The sequence below is a fragment of the Drosophila bipectinata genome, chromosome 4 (assembly GCF_030179905.1).
Source record: "Drosophila bipectinata strain 14024-0381.07 chromosome 4, DbipHiC1v2, whole genome shotgun sequence".
In the NCBI taxonomy this organism is placed as follows: domain Eukaryota; kingdom Metazoa; phylum Arthropoda; class Insecta; order Diptera; family Drosophilidae; genus Drosophila; species Drosophila bipectinata.
Genome location: NC_091740.1, coordinates 3617416 through 3637049, shown reverse-complemented (window position 1 = coordinate 3637049; position 19634 = coordinate 3617416). Strand labels below are relative to the sequence as shown.

Here is a 19634-nt window from a genome sequence, read left to right as displayed (position 1 = left end):
CTCTTTTCGCTCCGTCGCTAGCAGGTCGAATGGTACCATGCCTGCTATGACGAGAGCTGCGTCATCGGAGATTGTGCGGTAGCCCGAGCACACCCTTAAGGCGCACAGTCTATATGTGCTGGTCAGTCCTTGGGTATATGACCTTGTCTTTGCTGCATCAGCCCACACGGGGGCTGCGTAGAGCATCGTTGCGCTGCAGACGGTCTGGAGAAGTAAACGACGTCCTTGCTTCGGGCCCCTGCAGTTAAGCATTATCCTCCCTAAAGCTCTGGCGAAATTCGCTGCCTTGCGATTTGCTTCTGCGAAGTGCTCCCTGAAGCTAAGCCTTGTGTCCAGCGTTACTCCAAGGTATCTGATGGCCCTGGATGAAGTGACCACATGTCCTCCTACGGTGATTGAAGCCGACTCCACTCGCTTCCTGCTCGAAATCAGGACAGCCTCCGTCTTGTGGTGGGCTAGGCTTAGCCATGCCTGTTCCAGCCATCCGATGACGTTTGCTATTGCAGCATTGCAGTGCTCTCCTGCTTCCTGGCGACTTGATCGTCTTGGCGACGACTACTACCGCGATATCATCAGCGAATCCAACAAGGTGTGTCCGTTCCGGGAGCTCTAGTCTGAGGACCCCGTCGTACATCACGTTCCACAGTGCTGGGCCTAAAACTGAGCCTTGAGGGACGCCGCAGCTGGCCGCGTGTTCTCTGGTGCCTGAGGTCGTCTCATACCTAATAGTACGGTCGCTGAGGCCTTATGACCTTCACGATGCAAGTCGGCACGCGGAGCTTTCGCAGTGCCTTCACTATGACATCCCATCTGGCTGTATTGAAGGCATTTTTGATGTCCAGCGTGGCGATCAGGCAATACTCCTTGCTTCCGCCCGCCCATCTGGTCCCCTCGATTGCCTTGGCTGCGATCCTCCTGACCAGGGAAATTGCATCGACCGTGGAACGGTGTTCCCTGAACCCGTATTGAAGTGGGGAGAGATCTCCCGCGCAGATTACCGCCTCCTGAAGCCTCCGGCATATCCAGCGCTCTAGGGCTTTGCCGGCATGGTCGATGAGGCAAATCGGCCTTAAGGACGACGGATCCTCCGGCGGCTTGCCTGGCTTTGGGAGCAGGACCAGGCTTTGCACCTTCCATCTTCTAGGGAAAACGCCTTCCCGTAGGCATGCGTTGAAGACCCTGGCGAACCAGTCCGGGCACGCGGTCATCGCCAGTTTGATTACGATGTCTGGGATCCCATCTGGACCAGGGGCTTTTCCGACCTGGATAGTCTTAGCGACTTCCACGATTTCGTGGGCGCCTATTTCCTGAGCCGGCGTACAGCCGGCAGGTTCCCTTGCTCCACTTGGCCCAGAACACTCCACTCCACTCGGCTGCTTCGGGAAGAGGTGCTCCACAATGGCTCTCATTGCTTCGGCTTCTTTTGGGGCGATCACCAGGGCACCGGTTCATGGTGTCTTGAATGCCCGCGGCTACACCTCATGCTGGCTCGGCAGGCCTGTAGAACCGCAGCCATGGTGTTGTGAACTTCGCATTCTACGTCGCCTGAAGGATCTGGAATCCTTAGTTCCTCTGCGAATTTTAGCGGTTGCAATGAAGCCGGGTTGAATCTTGATGACCTCGCTGCTGTGGGAGCTTGCTCTCTATCCTCTAAATCGCAGACTATGTATTTGTGGTCGCTCGCAGTGTAGTCATTGCTGAGGGACCACGTTGTCCTCCGATACAAACCACTGCTGCAGAAGGTAAGGTCCACGATTGATCCATACCCCGCCTTGCTGAACGTGTTTTGGGAGCCGGTGTTCAGCAGGGCTACGTCGAGAGTCGCAAAGGTCTCTTGGAGGGTTCGACCCCTAGCGTTGGTGCGCGTTGAGCCCCAATCCTCTGACCAGGCGTTGAAGTCGCCAGCGATCACCACCTGGGATCTGTGCCTTGCGTCCTGGGCTATCTCGTCTAATATGTGGGTGAACTGCTGCAGTGTTAGGCGCGGGGGGAGGTAGCAGCTGTAAATCCAGAGCGCGCACTTTGGCCCTGATGAATCCTACTCTGGGTTGTACGCTTTCGGGTTGTCTGCCTGCCCAGATAGCCGCTGTCTTGGAGGAGTCCAGGATGTAGCTTTGCGTCTCGACTTTTTTGTACGGCTCGCTTATTAGGGCTATATCTGCCCGCTTCTCTCTTAAGACCTGCTCGAGTAGGCTATGGGCTACTTCGCAGTGGTTGAGGTTGATCTGGATGATCCTCATTCTCTGCTTTGGGCCGCTGCATCAGGTTTGCCGAGAGGGCATCTCTTTCCGCCAGCTACGTGGGCCCGCTCTGCCTTGTTTGCAGCTGCGCAGAGGAAGCACTCAGCCGCGTTTGTGCAGGAAGCTACCTTGTGACCTGGCTTACCGCATCTAAAGCACCAGTCGCTTCTGTCAGTCCGCTCTTTGCAGAAAGCGGCGATGTGCCCGAAACTGAGGCATCTGAAGCAGCGACGCAGGGCCTTGCGCTCCCTGACTCTGCACATGGTCCATCCTATCCTAATCCTGCCTTCGGACAGGATCTTCGATGCCAGGCTCGGCTCCACTCCCAGAAAGGCTACCTGAGTTCCAGAGAAGCCTGGGCGAAGGGATTTTACCCTGATGGCCTCCTCCTGTCCGCTCGTTTGGGCTTTAATAGCTGCCACAATTTCGTCCTTCGTGGTGAGGTCGTCCAGGTCGCGGATCTCGATGGTGGTCTCGCCTGTGACCGCACGAACGCTCGCTGCCTCGCCCAGCACCTGGGAAAGCGTCTGCCGCATCTTGAGCGCGTTTGCATCCTTCGCTGCCAGTTCCAGCAGGAGGTCGCCTTTTGCCGTGCGCCGAATCTTTCTGACGTTTTGGCTGACATCATTTAGTTTGCCATCTTGCCGTCGGGTGACCATTTTGAGGACCTCGCCGTATGTGGAGCCTGCGTTCCCCGTTATTATGAGTACATCGGGGCGGCTCTTCTTGGGCTGGCTTGCCTTGGCGTCCTTTTTGCCCTTATGGTTTGCCCTATTTGGTGGTGGTATCTGTCGTGGGCGGTTCGTCCTTGCTACTTGGCTGTACGACGCTCGCTCCGGTGAGGTCTGAGTAGCTTGCTCACCTCGAGAACTGCTGCAGCCCGGTGCTTCCCCGCTGCAGCCGCACCTGGCCCTTCCTGCCTGGCTCGGGGCAATGAGGTTTTGATCCCTCAATTGCTCCTGCAATTCTTTCAGTCTCGCAAAGGAGTTCTTCATGACCTGGTTTATGCTTCGAACCTTTTGGTCGTTCACCTTAGCCAAAAGGTCCTCCAGGATCGCGCCCATCTCGTCTATGGGGGTTAGCGGCATTTTGGATTTTTTCCCCGGTTGGGAATTTCCTGGCGGAGACTGCTCGTCCCGATGCCTCTTCGGGGTGTGATCGCTCGCCGTCTGCTTGGGGGGGTTCTCTTTAATTTATTTCCACGCCCGAAAGCCTGGAGCTCATCTAGCGTGTCACTTGTAGCTGATGCTGGGTCACCGGCCAAGTGCGCCGCCGATGAAGCAGTTATTTTTGGAATGTGAGGTAGGGCCTCCAGAATCCTTGCCCTGACCGCGGGTGGGTGCCACCTGGAGTAATTTTGTTTAAATCTTCCATTCCGTTTTGTTCTAGTTGCATTTTATACCTGCTGCCAGGTTTTTTTTGCAGTTTATACCTCCTGCCAGGTGAGATAGCTGCCGGCCAATGTGGCGCAGACGCAGACCACGCCGCCGCCCATTGTGGGTCAGACGCAGCGTGGGTTTATTTCGATGGGGGGGGGGAGGGACGAAGGAGAAGGAGGGACATCCATCGAAGCTACGATGGGGGGGGGGGGGCGGTCAGTGTTGGACAGTCGTTTCCCAGCACTGTAGATCAGCTGTTATTGGGGAGCCGCAGCCTCAACCAAAGTGTTTGCCGCGGATTTTCCCGCGGAACAAGGGCAGAGGAAGCCACAGGGAGAGAGTAGCGGAGAAAAGCCAAGAGAGGCACTGCTTACCCCTTTCGCCCCTGTCCTAGGAGTCAGGAACAGGGTAGGAGCCACCAGCGTTCTAGGGTCTCTCCTCCTACGACAGGTGAGCATAGCTTGTACCTCGCAATGGTCACCTGACGTCTTGTTTTCACTATACGATTGCAGCACGACCGGGAAAAACTACGATTTGCTCGGAGCGCGCCCGCGGTGCGTCCGTACTGTGCAACCGTCAACTTCAACTTCCAACCTTCTGAGTTGATATGAGCATGTCCGTCTGTCCGTCTGTCCGTCTGTCTGTCCGTTTCTACGTGAACTAGTCTCTCAGTTTTAAAGCTATCGTGTTGAAACTTTGCACACACCCTTCTTTTCTTTGCACGCAGTATATAAGTCGGAACGGCCCGGATCGGCCGACTATATCCTATAGCTGCCAAATAACTGATTGATCGGAAATGGTTTTTGGTAGAAATACCAACTTTGGTATTTTTGAAGATAAAAGTTTGGGACTTTTTTAGATTTTATATCATAATAAATTGGGATATATTATCATATTCTTATAAGGATCGGCCAACTTTATCCGATGTTTGCGATATATATCCGGTTTAAGCTGCAAGGGTATATCAACTTCGGCTCCGCCCGAATAAAAACAAATAAAAAAAATTTATCTAAAAAAGGCTAGAATGTTATAATAAATCATCGGTATCAGAGAAAGGCATATCCAGCTGCATTATTAGAAGCAAACTTCTAACATCATCGTCCATAGTAATTGTTTTTGTAGAAGAAATGGGTACTTGACAATGAAATTATCAAAAGGTCGGAAGAACCTAATAAGGCATTAAACACATCCTCCATGGTATTTTTTCTGCAATTTTTCTGTCTTTGCTCTCACAAAAGAGGTGATCAATTCTAAAGCCACCCACTAAAATTTTTTGGTAAAATATTTGATATTTGGCCTTTAATATTTTCATTTTCTTTGCGAATTAAGACTGTCGATTCTTTCTCGCAAATTAGCTTAATGGGTCGACAATATCGAGTTGAAGAAGGTCTATTGATTTTTCATAAAACTATCGGTCCGCTCTGCCCTGCTAATGGCAACATACAAATTGAAAATAAATATTGATCTATTATGTTTCCACCAAAGACATCAAAATTTTTACGGTAGACGCTGTGGGGTATGTCTACCCTGTGGGGTCTACCCTGTTGGGGTAGACATACCCCACAGCGTAAGCTCTTTGTCAGCGTTTACCAATGGAACCAACTGTGAAGCAATGCGTATTAAAAATATGCGTATTTCTTCCACAGGCTTTGCCCTATTTGCTAATCTCGAACTGCTCTTCCAGAGTATTATTAAGATTTTTCACAACAGTACCAAATATAAAGTTTTCCATGACAACACAACGACAACAAACTTCTTGGTTAAGATAACTTTTGGGATGACTAAAAGTAGATCCCTCTTAGCTACTGAAATTGTGCCTAAAAAGTACCTTAGAATGCTATCAGGTAATAGCAGTTCATATTACACATATTGGACGTTTTTACGCGTTCGGCTAATAAAAGAGTTGGATTAAATCTACTTGAATCTGGAAATTTCGACTCCACGAAAGACAGGTGTCGGGTCAAGCAGCAAGCAACTAATTTAAACACAACAATTAATTAGTAACTGATGTTTTGCTGGTCGCAAGCCGACTCTCTATCGGCCGCTCGGCTTTGCTACTTCGGCGTTTATAGTTAGCGAGCATCCGCTCAGCCTATTCTGCAAGGTTGGCGCCACTCTCGTTCATCTCCTTACTGCGCTCGCATCCTAAATTGGATTTCCCATATTTTCTATAAATCCTCATAAATCCTTATTTCATATGCGGCCTGAATAAAGTTATAACGTTGAACCTAATTAAATTCTGATTTTTTATTTACGGCATTGAAAACGCTCGATGACCAAACTTTGGTGAACCCCGACGTGATCGTTAATATATTTATATACACATAAACAAATTACTAAAACAAAAACAAAACAATTTTGTAAACAGTGTTATGTGAAAAATTATAATTATCAAATTATCATACGTGGCTAATAAGTTTATTTACAATAATAAACAAATTATAATATATTATTAAATTATACATACATACAGGAATAAACATAAACGTTAGTTCACAAGCACACATACATATTTACGATCCACAACGCAAGTGCATTCTCCCGCGCATAGACTTCATACAAACATACGATCCACAACGCAAGTGCATTCGCTCGCACATAGCTTCATATATATATACATTCCACAATTCCGCTACGGTTCTGAGCGCACAGTGGGACAGATCGTGTTCGCCGCGAGCAAATAAAATTTATTTCGGGTTGTTCGGAACTCAATTTAATAAACCATGAACTCCAGCGGCGCCGTCACAGGAGCACCCACTCCAACCCGGAGTGCTATTTTAAAGTGCAAGGCCCTGGGTATTCTCCAGGACTTACAGAGGATCCAAGGAGCTCTTCAGCCTATTTCCAAGGTGGATGATGCCATGCTACACGTGCGACATGGTCAGATAGCCACCATGTTCAGCGACTTCAAGGCAGATCAGCAGTGACCTTCGATGGACTGTTTCGGAGCTCGTAGCGACGATGCAGGCGGAAATTGAGCACGAGACGACCCTTCGCTCATCTCGAATTGCTGCCCACCCCACCCTTGCCAACGGAATGTCCACCATGCAGGCTGACCCAGGGTTAGGTCAAAGTTTTCAAGTGCTGCCTCCTTTGCCGCTCCCTACGTTCAGCGGTGGATACTCGGAATGGGCTGAATTTTACTCGATCTTCTCTACCATCGTCGGCAGTAATCCTCGTATTAGTAAGGTGGAAAAGTTGCAAAGGTTGCGATCTTGCCTTCGGGAGTCCGCTTTCGAAGCAGTTCGTTCCTTGGAAGTCTCCGACGAGAACTATGATGTTGCGCTGAATTTATTGGAGAAACGATTTAATAACCGTCGCTTAATATTTCAGGCACACGTGAACGAGATTCTGGGCCTCAGTCTGTTGGAAAGTGGCCCAATAGCAGCTCTTCGAAGTCTTTCGGACAAATTTAATGCCCATATGCGAGCCTTACAGAATTTGGGTACTTCAGTTCAGATCGCCAGCTGCATCATCGTCCAAGTTCTGCTTCAAAGGTTGGACCCAGCTACCCAGGCCAAGTGGGAGGAGAGTCAAAACTCCTCAGGTTCAGACCCCATCCCCACTTAAGAGTCGATGGCCGATTTTTTGGAGCAGCGGTGTAGGACGCTGGAGGCTATGGACGTGGCCATGGCTGCATACGCCCCGGGCGCTCATGTGGGAAGGCGTCGAGGTGCAAATAATAGTAGATCATCCTTTATTGTTACTAATTTGCTTCCCTCTACCTGTGCTCTATGCGGTGGATGGTCCCATATAATTTCTGCATGCCCCCGATTTCTATCAATGCCTCCTGAGATTCGCCTTGGTGAGGCCAGGCGACTCGGTCTTTGTCGGAAGTGTCTGCAAACGGGCCATTATATGCGTGAGTGCCTCGCTGCTAGTTGTCGCAGTTGTGGAAGGAGGCATCACAGCCTGCTGCATTTCCTGGAGGCGCCGGCATCTAGCGGCCAGCCTTTGGTTGGTCCTCCCACGTCAGCCATAGCCGAGGTCGCCGAGCCTGCAGCCTCTTCGCCGTCCACTGCTAATGCACTAGTTGCTCAAGGTCACAGCGGCGATATATCGTTGCTTGCTACAGCGAACATTTTTGTTCGTAGTCGCGCTGGATCCCTTGTTCCGTGCCGAGCTCTGCTGGATTCTGGATCTCAGGTGCACGTGATCACTTCCCGGCTGGCAAGTCAGCTGCAGCTCCGGAGGTACAAATCATTCATGGCGGTGTCTGGTATTGGAGATACCGGCTTTGCGACAGATGGATTTTCTGTTGATGTTCTCCTACGTTCCCACTGTTCCGAGTACTCGGCCCTGGTTAACGCCGTCATCGCCGCCAATATCACGGACCTGCAGCCTAGCTTCAGTTTAGAAGTCTCCAGCTGGAATATTCCTGGCAATCTTTCTTTGGCTGATCCTGAATTTTTCCGCCCACAGCGCATCGACCTCCTTATCGGAGCCAGTCTGTTTTATGAGCTGTTGTGTGTTGGGCAAATTAAGCTCTCAGCCGGCCTGCCATTGCTGCAGAAAACTCGACTTGGATGGGTCGTGTGTGGAGGCGGTTCACATGTCCAGAGAAGATCACTCGTTTCCACTGCCCACAAGGATGTTCCGGAGAGCGCAACAATGCTGGATGATCAGCTGGATTCTTTGCTCCGCCGGTTTTGGGAAATCGAAGACTGCTCCGAGCCTATTGTGAAGCGGACGAAGGAAGAGCTAGATTGCGATGCGCATTTCGTGCAACATGTTGCTCGGCTGGATTCCGGCGCTTACGCTGTGAGGCTTCCGTTAAAATGCGGTTCTAAGCTGCTGGGAGAGTCGTACCCGCAAGCCGTTCGACGATTTCTTTCCCTCTGTCGCCGTCCTTAATTAAAGGAGCAATATGCTGCCTTCATAAAGGAGTATCTGGAGTTGGGTCACATGTCTTCAGTCCCTTCTGATGCGAGCGTCACTGGTCAATACTTTCTTCCACACCATTGTGTTTTAAAGGAGGACAGTTCAACAACCAAGCACAGGGTTGTCTTTGATGGATCTGCTGTCACAACTTCTGGATATTCATTGAATGACGTGTTGATGTCTGGCCCAGTTATTCAGCCAAAGTAACTGCATATTCTGTTAAGGTTCCGATGCCATCGGGTGGCCATTACTGGAGATATTTGTAAAATGTATCGTTGCGTCAGGGTTTTTCCTGAGGACATCTATCTTCAGTGCATTCTTTGGCGGGATTCCACCCAGAATGAGTTACAGGTTTTTAAGCTAGACACGGTCACCTACGGAACGAAGCCTGCCTCATTTTTAGCAGTTCGGACAATGCATCAGTTGGCAGATGATGAGCAAACAATGTTTCCAAAGGGGGCCGAAATTCTGCGTCGCGACTTTTATGTGGATGATCTGCTTTCCGGAGGCGACTCTATAGATGAAGCTTTTAGCATAATGCAGCAAACATCCGCGATCCTTGCCAAAGGCCATTTTCGGTTAAGGAAATGGTGCTCCAATGTTGCTGACGTTTTGGATAAGGTGCCTGAAGAAGATCGGGAGTCTTTCCTAAAGTTTGATGATGGTAGCAACTTCACAAAAACACTGGGTCTTGCTTGGGATCCTGCAACTGACCGCTTGCTATTTTCTTTTGAAGGGATTCAGTCAATCTCAAAGCCCACTAGGCGCATTGTGCTTTCTTCAGTCGCTCGGCTTTATGACCCCTTAGGCCTTGTTGGTCCTGTAATTTCAAAGGCAAAGATCTTTCTCCAGAAACTGTGCCGTGAGAAGTTGTCCTGGGATGAAAGTCTTCCTCAAGCCCTTCACTGCGACTGGAATATGATTTGTAGCAGCTTTGGTAGTACGCAGCGCGCCGAATTCCCTAGATGGGTGCTAACATCGAAATCCGAGGTGGAGGTCCATGGATTCTGTGATGCCAGCATTGAGGCGTATGGGGCATGCGTTTATGTCGTGTCCAAGGGCGCAGGATCTGCAAGCTATTTACTCTGTTCGAAGTCCCGAGTTGCGCCGTTAAAGACTGTTACGGTGCCTAAGCTGGAGTTATCGGGAGCCGAGTTGTTGGCTCGACTTATGTCGGAAGTAGAGAAGTTGAAGGTCTACGTTGGAAAGTATTTTTGCTGGTGCGATTCTGCTGTGGCTCTGTCTTGGATTCGAGAAGAACCCTCTCGGTTTAATGTTTTCGTCGCCAATCGAGTTTCGACCATTCAGAAGCTAACTAGAGAAATGAAGTGGCGGTATGTTCCCACTTCTTTGAACCCAGCAGATATCCTGTCGCGTGGTGCTCTTCCCAATGAATTGGTTGAGAATAAGCTGTGGTCTCGTGGTCCTCCGTTTCTCGTTGGATCCCAAGAGGCGTGGCCAACCGCGGTCCCATCTGAGAGATCAACCCTGGAGTTACGGGCAAGGGTCCTGCTCATTCAGTCTCCGTACGTGGATATAACAGCGGTTTCTAAATACGCCAATTCGTTTCCAGCACTGCAGAGGGTATTCGCTTACGTATACAAGTTTTCTTAACGAATTCACCACAACGGTGTTACGGTTAGCGATATAAAATCTGGAACACAGCTGTTATTGCGGCTAGTGCAACGTGTGCATTTTTGGGAGGAAATAAAGACTCTTCAAAATGGAAAAGACATAGCGGTATCCAGTGCCCTTGCCTCATCCTCTTCCTTCTTGGACAAATTTGGACTGTTGCGCGTAGACGGTCGGCTAAAAAATTCGTCGTTGGATTTTGATAGTCAGCATCCAATTATACTTCCAAGAAGCCATCCAGTTACGCAGGCTATAATTGTTGACTTCCATGAGCGAAATTTATATACGGGACCTCGCGCACTGTTGGCAATTATTCGGTCCCAATATTGGCCAATTGGGGGGAGAAAAACCGTGACGAAGGCAATGCACAAATGCATCCGATGCTTCCGGACTAAGCCTCGGCTGTTGCAGCACATTATGGCTGATCTCCCGGAGGAAAGAGTTAGCGGCTCCCAGGTCTTCGGAGTCACTGGTGTGGATTTTTGTGGACCGTTCTATTATAAGCCGGAAGTGCGTAATAAGGCTCAAGTAAAATGTTACATTAGCATTTTCATTTGTTTTGCTACCAAAGCCGTCCACCTGGAGCTTGTAAGGGATCTGTCCACAATGTCTTTTTTGCAGGCTTTGAAGCGGTTTATATGCACCCGCCGAAGGCCTCAACATATTTGGTCTGACAATGCAACCAACTTTGTTGGAGCCAAAAACGAGCTAAAGGAGCTGCGCCGATTATTTCTAAGCGAAGAGCATCAACGGGCACTGCTGGAGTTTTGCTCTATGGAGTCCATCGAATGGCATTTTATTCCTCCTCGATCTCCGCATTTCGGTGGTCTGTGGGAAGGGGCTGTTAAAACCGCCAAGCACCATTTTTACCGAGCTGTCGGATCTGCAGTTCTGGGATTCGAGGAGCTGCGAACGCTGCTGTGCCATATTGGGGCTGTTATAAATTCACGACCCTTATTGTCTCTTTCAGAAAATCCTGCAGACCTTGATGTTCTGACCCCGGCTCATTTTTTAACTGGTGGTCCGTCAGTCAGCTTTATCGAGCCTGATGTCACAAAGCTGAACTTCAACCGGTTGGACAGCTGGCAGCGCGTGTCTTTCCTGCAGCAGTCTTTCTGGTCCCGATGGAAGGAGGAGTACCTAAGCCTTCTCCAGCAGCGCTCCAAATGGTGCTCCTCCGGTCCTGCCTTGGCCCCGAACGATGTGGTGCTAGTAAAGGACGAAAATCTACCTCCGATGAAATGGCCGCTTGCGAGAATAATGGAGTTAATCCTTGGTCGGGATGGTATCTTTCGAGTGGCGGTGATAAACACCTCATCTGGAATTACCAAGCGAGCAGTGACTAAGCTGTGCCTTTTGCCCCTTAAGGATGAAGTTGGAGTAGAAGCCCCAACTGGGGGGAGAATGTCGGGTCAAGCAGCAAGCAACTAATTTAAACACACCAATTAATTAGTAACTGATGTTTTGCTGGTCGCAAGCTGACTCTCTTTCGGCCGCTCGGCTTTGCTACTTCGGCGTTTATAGTTAGCGAGCATCCGCTCAGCCTATTCTGCAAGGTTGGCGCCACTCTCGTTCATCTCCTTACTGCGCTCGCATCCTAAATTGGATTTCCCATATTTTCTATAAATCCTCATAAATCCTAATTTCATATGCGGCCTGAATAAAGTTATAACGTTGAACCTAATTAAATTCTGATTTTTTATTAACGGCATTGAAAACGCTCAATGACCAAACAACAGGTTTTCTGCTGATCTCATATCTTTAAAAAAGCATCGCCAAATCTAATCGAAGCATCTGTTATCGACTTGTGAAAAAATATCAAAGCTGTTTGAAATTTGAATTAAATGACGCTAACGAGACCAAATCGCCCACTGTGACACGGGGGCAGCGTATAGCATCGTTGCGCTGCAGACGGTCTGGAGCAGTAATCTGTGCCCTTGCTTTGGAACCCTACAGTTTACCATTATCTTCCCCAATGACTCTGGTGACGTTCGCTGCCTTTCTATTGGCTTCAGCGAATGGCTCCTGAAGCTGAGCCTCGTGGCCAGGGTTACTCCCAGGTACCTGATAGCCCTGGTTGATGTTACCGAGTATCCGCTCACATTTATCGTGGCCGTCTCCGTCCGCTTCCTGCTTGAGATCAGGGCAGGCTAGGCTTAGCCCTGTATGGTTCAGACAATGACGCTTGCAATTGCAGCATTGCTGGAATCCTCAACTTCGTGAATTCTTCTTTCCTTCTCTGTCTTGGCGCCGACCACTACAGCAATGTCGTCCACGAATCCGAATAGGTGTGTTGGGTCCGGGAGTTTGAGTCTGGAACTTTGAGGAGCCCCGCAGGTGACCACATGCTCTTAAATGCTGTCTCGTACAAGATAGTATGATCGCTAAGGTACGACCTTGTCACCTCCACTTGGCTAGTCGGCACTCGGAGATTATGCAGCGCTTCCACAAAGACGTCCTATTTGTCTGTGTTAAAGGCTTTCTTTATGTCCAGTATGGCGATCAGGTGGTATTCCTTGTTTTCACCCACCCATCTGGTCCCCTCCGTTGCCTTGGCTTCGATCCTCTTTACCAGGGAAATTGGATCAAATGTAAAGCGGGTTTCCTTGAGCCAATATTGCAATCGGGAGAAATCTCCTGCCCAGATAACAGCCTCCTGGAGCCTCCGGCATATGCAGCGCTTTAGGCCTTTACGTACATGGTCTATGATCGGTCTGAGGGACTCCGGCGGCTTTCCTGGTTTTGGTAGCAGGCTTTTATATTTTCCACCTTCTTGGGAAAATTATTTCCCGTAAGCATCTGTTGAAGGCGAACCGATTCGGGCAAATAGTCGTCGCCAGTTTAATAGCGCTGTCTGGGATCCCATCTGGTCCGGTAGCTTTTCCGACCTGGACAGCCTTAGCGACTTCCACAATTTTCTGGGCGCTTATTTCCTGGGCCTGCGTCGAGCCGACAGGTTCTTTAGCTCCGCTCAATACTGGGAAGGTCTGGCTTCCTTGGAGCGATAGGCTTCGGTCTCTTTACTACGGTCCGGTAGGCCGATCCCCACGGATCTTGATCGGCCGCGTTGCACATCTCCAGGAAGCACCTCGATTTTGCCTTCTTTTTCATCTTCTTCAGAATCTTCCGTTTTACAGCAAAGTCCTCTTTCTTCTGCTCGAAGTGCGGCCTTCCTCGGGCTCTTTGATGCAGCCTGCTGGCTTGGAGACATTCTCTTCGCGCATGGGCCATCTCCGGCTACCACCAGGGCACCGGTTCATGATGCCTTGAATTGAGCGCGTTGACGATTGAGCCGTACCCCGCTCTGCTAAACGTGTTTTGCGAGCTAGTGTTCGGCAGGGCTACGTCGAAAGTCCAAAAGGTCTCCGTCTAGTTGAAGTCGCCTGCGATCACCACCTTGGATTTTTGCCTCGCGTTTTGGGCTATCTCGTCCAGGGTGTGGTGAACTTCTGCAGTGTTAGGCGCGGTGGCAGGTAGTAGCTGTATAGCCAGAGCTCGCCCACGTTGGCCCTAACGAAACCTTTGGCGCTTAGTGAGCTTTCGGGTTGTCTGCCTGGAGCTCAGATAATTTGGCGTCTCGCCTTTCTTATACGGCTCACTGATTAGGGCCATGTCCTCCCGCTTCTTTCTTAAAATCTGATCGAATAGGTTATCGGCTACTTCGCAGTGGTTTAGGTTTATCTGAATGAACCTCATTCTCTACTTTGTTTTTTTGCTTCAGGTTTACCAAGTGGGCATTTCTTGCTGTCAGCTACGTGGTCAAGCTGTGCCTTGTTTGCAGCTGCACAGTGGAAGCACTCTACCATGTGCAGAAAGCCAATTTGTGTCCTGGTTTTTGCATCTGAGACACCAATCGCTTCTATTCGTCCTCTCTTTACAGAAAGCGGCGATTTGCCCGAAACTAAGGCATCTGTAGCAGCGACGCTGGGCCGCGCGCACCCTGACTCTGCACATGCCTTACATGCCCACTCTATCCTAATCCTGCCCTCGGACAGAATCTTGGATGCGAGGCTGGACTCTACTCCTAAAATGGCGACCTGGGTTTCAGAGTAGCATGAGCGGAGGGCCTTCATCCTGATGACCTCCTCCTGAGCGCTCATTTGAGCTTTGATAGCTGCCACCATTTTGTCCTTAGTGGTTATATCATCCAGGTCGCGGATTTCCAGGGTGGTCTCCCCGGTGACCGCTCGAACGCTCGCTACCTCGCCTATCACTTGGGATAGCGTCTGCCGCAGCTTCAGGGCGTTTGCCTCCTTGGCTGCCGCCACTTCCAGCAAGAGATCACCTTTGGCCGTGCCTCTGATCTTTTTAACGCTTTGGCTTTCACCGGTCGTGGATCCTGCGTTTCCCGTTATGATGAGCACGTTGGGGCGGCTCTTCTTGGGCTGCCTTTGCTTGGCGTCATTATTTCTATCTGTTTGGTATTTGATGGTGGCACATCCGGTGAGCGTTTCGTTCTTGCTATTTTGCTGTACGAAGCTCGCTCCGGTGCGGTCTGCGTCGTTTCTTTGAAGCGTGAACTATTTCTGCTCGGCGCTTTCCGGCTGCATCCGCACCTAGCCCTTACCACCTGATTATTGGCGGTGACGGTCTATTCCGTCAGCAACTTCTTCAATCGCTCGAAAGAATTCTTCATAACCTGAAGAAGCCCCTTTAGGGACTCACTTGTAGCTAATGCTGGGACACCGGCCAAGTGCGCCGCCGGTAAAGCAGTTTTTTTTTAACATATGTTAGAGCTTTCAGAATCCTTGCCCTGACCGCGTAGGTTTTCGCGGGTGCGAAATTTCCACTATTGTGGGTGCCACCTAGAGTTGTTATGTTTTCTTCTTGTATGCCGTCTTTAGTCGCATTTTATACCTGCTGTCAGGTTTACAGTTTATACCTCCTGCCAGGTAACATAGCTGCCGGCCAATGTGGCGCAGACGAAGACCACCCAGCCGCCCAATGGATTTTGGATGGAGCAGAGGGACGAAGGTGAGGTGGGACATCCATCGAAGCTACGATGGGGGTTAAGCCGCCCCAGCTCGGTAGCCAGTGCCCCATTTCACGCTTGTACCGCCGTGGCGGTGAGGTTGGCATTCGGTCGGATCCACGACCTTTAACATCTTTGTCTACCATCTTTGCTTTGTGTTCTGCGTGGATAGTGCGTGCCGCGCCTTGCTGTATGCTCGTTTAGCTCTAGAAGAAAAGGTGCCTGGTACAGGCCCCCTCTGCCGGCGTCAGCTTTGCGTTCCCCCGCTGGATTCGCCAGCTGGCGCCCTCTACCGGTGGGTGGGGTTCGTGGCGGACGTTCGTTGCCCAGCACTAAAGATCAGCTATATTAGAGATCCACAGCCTGTACCAGCACGAAGTGTTTGCGTTTGCTGCGGATTTACCGCGGGAAAAAATAGGTAGCCCCAGAAAGAGAGTAGCCGAAAAACCAAGATAGGCAATGCTTACCCCTTACGCTCCTGTCCTAGGAGTCAGGATCCCAGACAGAAGCTACTATCGTTCTAGGAACACTCCTCCTTCGGCAGGTGAGCATAGCTTGTGCCTCGTAATAGCCACCTGACGTCTTATTTACACTTTTCGCACAGAGCACTACCGGATAAACTAAATCTACTAGGAGCTCCACCCCGGCACGTCTGCTCCCTTTGACCATCAACAACCAACCGCCAAACGTACTTATAAACGTACATACAGATGCAATAGAATGTGAGAAAAATAAGTGTTGTACGGTGTCAGCCGATTTAATTGCGGCTACTGCTTAACCAAAGTCTATTTTAAAGGAAATAGAACAGCGAAATAAACGTATTATTTTCGCAGAAAGACAATTTTTCCTAAGAAAGAAGATTGAATACAATGTCAATGTTAGCCGATTAAATTGGGGCTACTACAAATAAAACAAAGAAGGAAAGCTAACTTCAGGCGGAGCCGAAGTTGATATACCCTTGCAGTTAAAACCTAAAAAAAAAAGTCCCAAGCTACTATCTTCAAAAATACGAAAGTTGATATTTCTACCAAAAACCATTTCCGATCGCAGTAAGTAATAAAATGAGTAAGAGCGAAATACAATTTCGAGAAAAATAATTTGTCCTTGATTCCGCTAGGAGAAGGTTTCACCAAGTTCCTAACCAGTCCGCGCAGTCAAATAGTTAAATGTTCATCGGGCGAAAGTAAGGAAAAAATCGAAGAGAACTGTTTAAAGGACAAGATCATTGATGTAGACTTGTAGCTTTGTAGACTTAAATATGAAATTACTGGAAAAAGTATTCGAATTGGAGGAGGTTATAGAGACCTGTAATATAGACGGACTGGTGAACAAATAGACGTAGTCTATTTTTTCTATGACAAAATAATACAGGATACAGAGAAAGCAGTTTGGACTACCCGGCCAGGAATATGAAATGCAGGAGATGAGATAGAATTAAGATAGAACACGGATAAGTTGGACAACAACCAAAAGGAACTAGATAAGAAATGAAGACGCACTGAAGATTCGACAATAAAGGCAATAACTAATAGACTGTTAGACTGTTAGCTCCAAAGATACCGGTCCATTTCGAGTAGGAGATCAGTCATTACAGGAGGTAGAAATACCTTGTAAAATTGCTGGCGATACCGTCGATATGATCATTGACTCAGGTTCGAAGTACAATCTGATAAGTAGGTCAGATTGGCAGAAGCTTTGAGGAGCAGAAGCAATAATTTTTAACCCAATAATTTTTGTGGAACAAAAGAAATAATGTTTAACCCTCTGGTGGAATCCTCAAAAAGTTACCCGCTTACGCATCCCACCGTTTTCTCAAAGTGCTGCAGGATTTCAAAGCCACGAATTTTAGTACAGAATAATCCACAATTGATTGCTACGTTTTACGTAATTGGGTAAACAATCACTTTTGGGACGCGGCACAGCCATCGAACTCAAAGTTCTGAAACTTAGTATTGTAGCAGGATTGCTACTTTTGGGTAGTTATATATATTAGCTATAAGTGTATCGCATAACGGTAAACTGTTGTCGTTGCTTGTTGTCGGTTCTGGCTCTCTCTCTCTCTCTCTCTCTCTCTTGTGCTCTCACGCTCTCACGCTCTCATTGCTTTTTCACAGGTATCGAACTCAACTTTCTAAAACTTCGTATAGACGTAAATCGAGTAAGAAAGTTCTTCCATTTCCCAAATGGCACAATATCATAGTTAGGCTCTTCGTAAGCGAGTCTGTAATACCGGTACAGCAACCCATAAGACGAGTACCAACAGCGTTGGAGATTAAAAATATTTTTGGAGAACGTTGCTTTTATTTCTTGAATCTTCTCTTTTCGAGACTAACAAGAGGTGTATCATATCTTATATTTTTAACTTAACTAACAGTTATATTGACTGATACGGAATTAGACGGCCCTAAAAATCGATTGCTGGGTAAGGAGGTGGTTGCGTCTAAGGCGGGATACGCTAGAATCCCGAGTCAATCCCCCAGCGAGAAAATTTGGGTGCGAAGACAGTTTTTATTTGTATGACTCTTTTTGCTTCTGGATTTCGTCTTTCACTGCGAGGATGCCCAGATCCCGGTGGATGTTTTCGTTGCGAACATACCAAGGTGCCCCTATGATAGTTCTCAAGATTTTTGATTGTGCGCGCTGAAGGATGTCTATGTTGCTGCTGCTCGCGTTCCCCCACAGCTGGGAGCCATACGTCCAGATTGGCTATAGGACTGAATTGTACAGTAGTAACTTGTAGTCCAGGCACACTGGCGATCGTGAGTTTATGATCCAGTGGAGGCTGCTTTCTTTCAGTTTTAGGAGCATCTTTTTGCGTCTATCAAGGTTAGGTAAGTCGTCTATCAAGGTGGACGCCATGGTACGTTACTTCGTTAGCTTGAGGGATCTGCATACCTTTGAGTAAAAGCGGAGGGCACGTTTGTCTAATAAGAGTAAACGTTATATGTTTACACTTTTGTTCGTTTATTTTAATGCGCCAGTCGGACAGCCCCCTTTCCACTATTGTGAGATGATTAGCCAGTTGGGTTGTTGCCTGCGTTGGCCATCTGTAGCGACGAAGGATAGCGGTATCATCGGCGAACGTTAACGTTGTTAGTTGTGCGCTCGTAGGAATATCCGCAGTATACAAAACATATAGACACGGGCCGAGTGCGCTTCCTTGTGGAACTCCAGCTTCGATGGTGTAGTCGCACGAAGTAGCTGCGTTGCATCTCACTGAGAATACCCTATTGTAGAGGTATGATTCCAGTAGCTTGTGGGTGTATGGTGGCAAATACGTTTGAATTTTGTGCATGAGTCCGATGAGCCAAACTCGGTCGAAAGCTTGAGATACGTCGAGGAAAATAGAGCTGCAGTATTCTCGCTGTTCGAAGGCTGAGCGTATTTCGGATGTTAATATGTTCACTTGTTCGATGGTTCCGTGGTTTCTTCGGAAGCCAAATTGGTGTGCCCGGACAATATTGCAAGCTTCCAGATGTGGTATTATGCGAGTTAACATGCAGTTTTCAAACAATTTAGACAAACAAGATAGAAGGCTTATTGGTCCGTATGATGACGGAATTGTGAGGTCTTTTCCAGTCTTCGGTATCATTATATTGATGGATTTTATTAATGACTAGCAGTACCCTGCCACGTTTCGCTGTGGCATGTTGTGGTTGCACGCATAAGAAATAAGTTAAACAAAAAAGAATAATTTTCACATTAATTTAATTCTGTAATACTTGTGGGTATACAATATTCTTTGTTTCTCCATTCTCCGCGTAAATATAAAGATTATTTGGTTTTCCGACACGGGAACACGCAACATATAATTGTCCGTGTGAAAAACAATCTTCATCCAAATCCAAACCACAAAACTCCAGAGATTGACCTTGAGCTTTATTTATGGTCATTGCGAACGCCAAACGAATGGGAAACTGCAATCTCTTGAACTGGAACGGTGTATCAGTCGGGAACATAGGAATCCTAGGAATGAGGACATCTTCACCTTTAAAAGGACCACTTATGATCGTTGCTTCTACAACGTTGTTCATCAATTTCTTGACTGCGAGTCGCGTACCGTTGCAGAGTTTCGGCTGATTCATGTTCCGGAAATTGATAATCGGCACACCTATTTTTAATTTCAATATGTGTGGTGGGATTCCAAGCAGATCAAGTGAGTTTAGAAACTCCGTAGGGTAATTAACTGATTCCTCTGCCTCCACAACGGTGTCTATCGACTTATATGTAATTTCGTCAGTTTCTATGCTGGATTGGATTACATCATTGAGCTGGACACCTTTGTTCTTGGTAGCGAGAATCGCTCGTCCACTGAGCCAATCGTGATTCCTATAATTTATTCGGATACCGGGGAACACTTTTTGGATAAGTATTGTATTATTGTATTGTAGTATTGTATTATTTTATTATTATTATTTTTGGTACAGCTAGAGCGAATGAGCAATGGTGCGAATGAGCGAATTTGGTGCGGATGTGCCGTGTTGCACGCATCATGAATGCAGATATCCCACTGTCGGTCGTTCTCCAACA

General features: G+C 48.3%; 1 protein-coding gene across 1 annotated transcript; it reads right to left on the bottom strand.

Annotated features, from left to right (window-relative positions):
• Positions 1-1432: 1432 nt before the first annotated feature.
• LOC122322180 (uncharacterized) lies at positions 1433-2240 on the bottom strand. Its single transcript, XM_043213652.1, has 2 exons — positions 2043-2240; positions 1433-1969 (listed from the first exon to the last, which is right to left on the bottom strand). The coding sequence occupies exons 1-2, from the start codon at positions 2238-2240 to the stop codon at positions 1433-1435; spliced, it is 735 nt and encodes a 244-aa protein (XP_043069587.1).
• Positions 2241-19634: the final 17394 nt, after the last annotated feature.

Coding starts and splice junctions, on each gene's coding strand:
- LOC122322180 (XM_043213652.1), bottom strand. CDS start 2,240: ATGAGGATCATCCAGATCAACCTCAACCACTGCGAAGTAGCCCATAGC. Junction 1,970..2,042: donor CCGAAAGCGTACAACCCAGA/GTAGGATTCATC, acceptor CTAACACTGCAG/CAGTTCACCCACATATTAGA.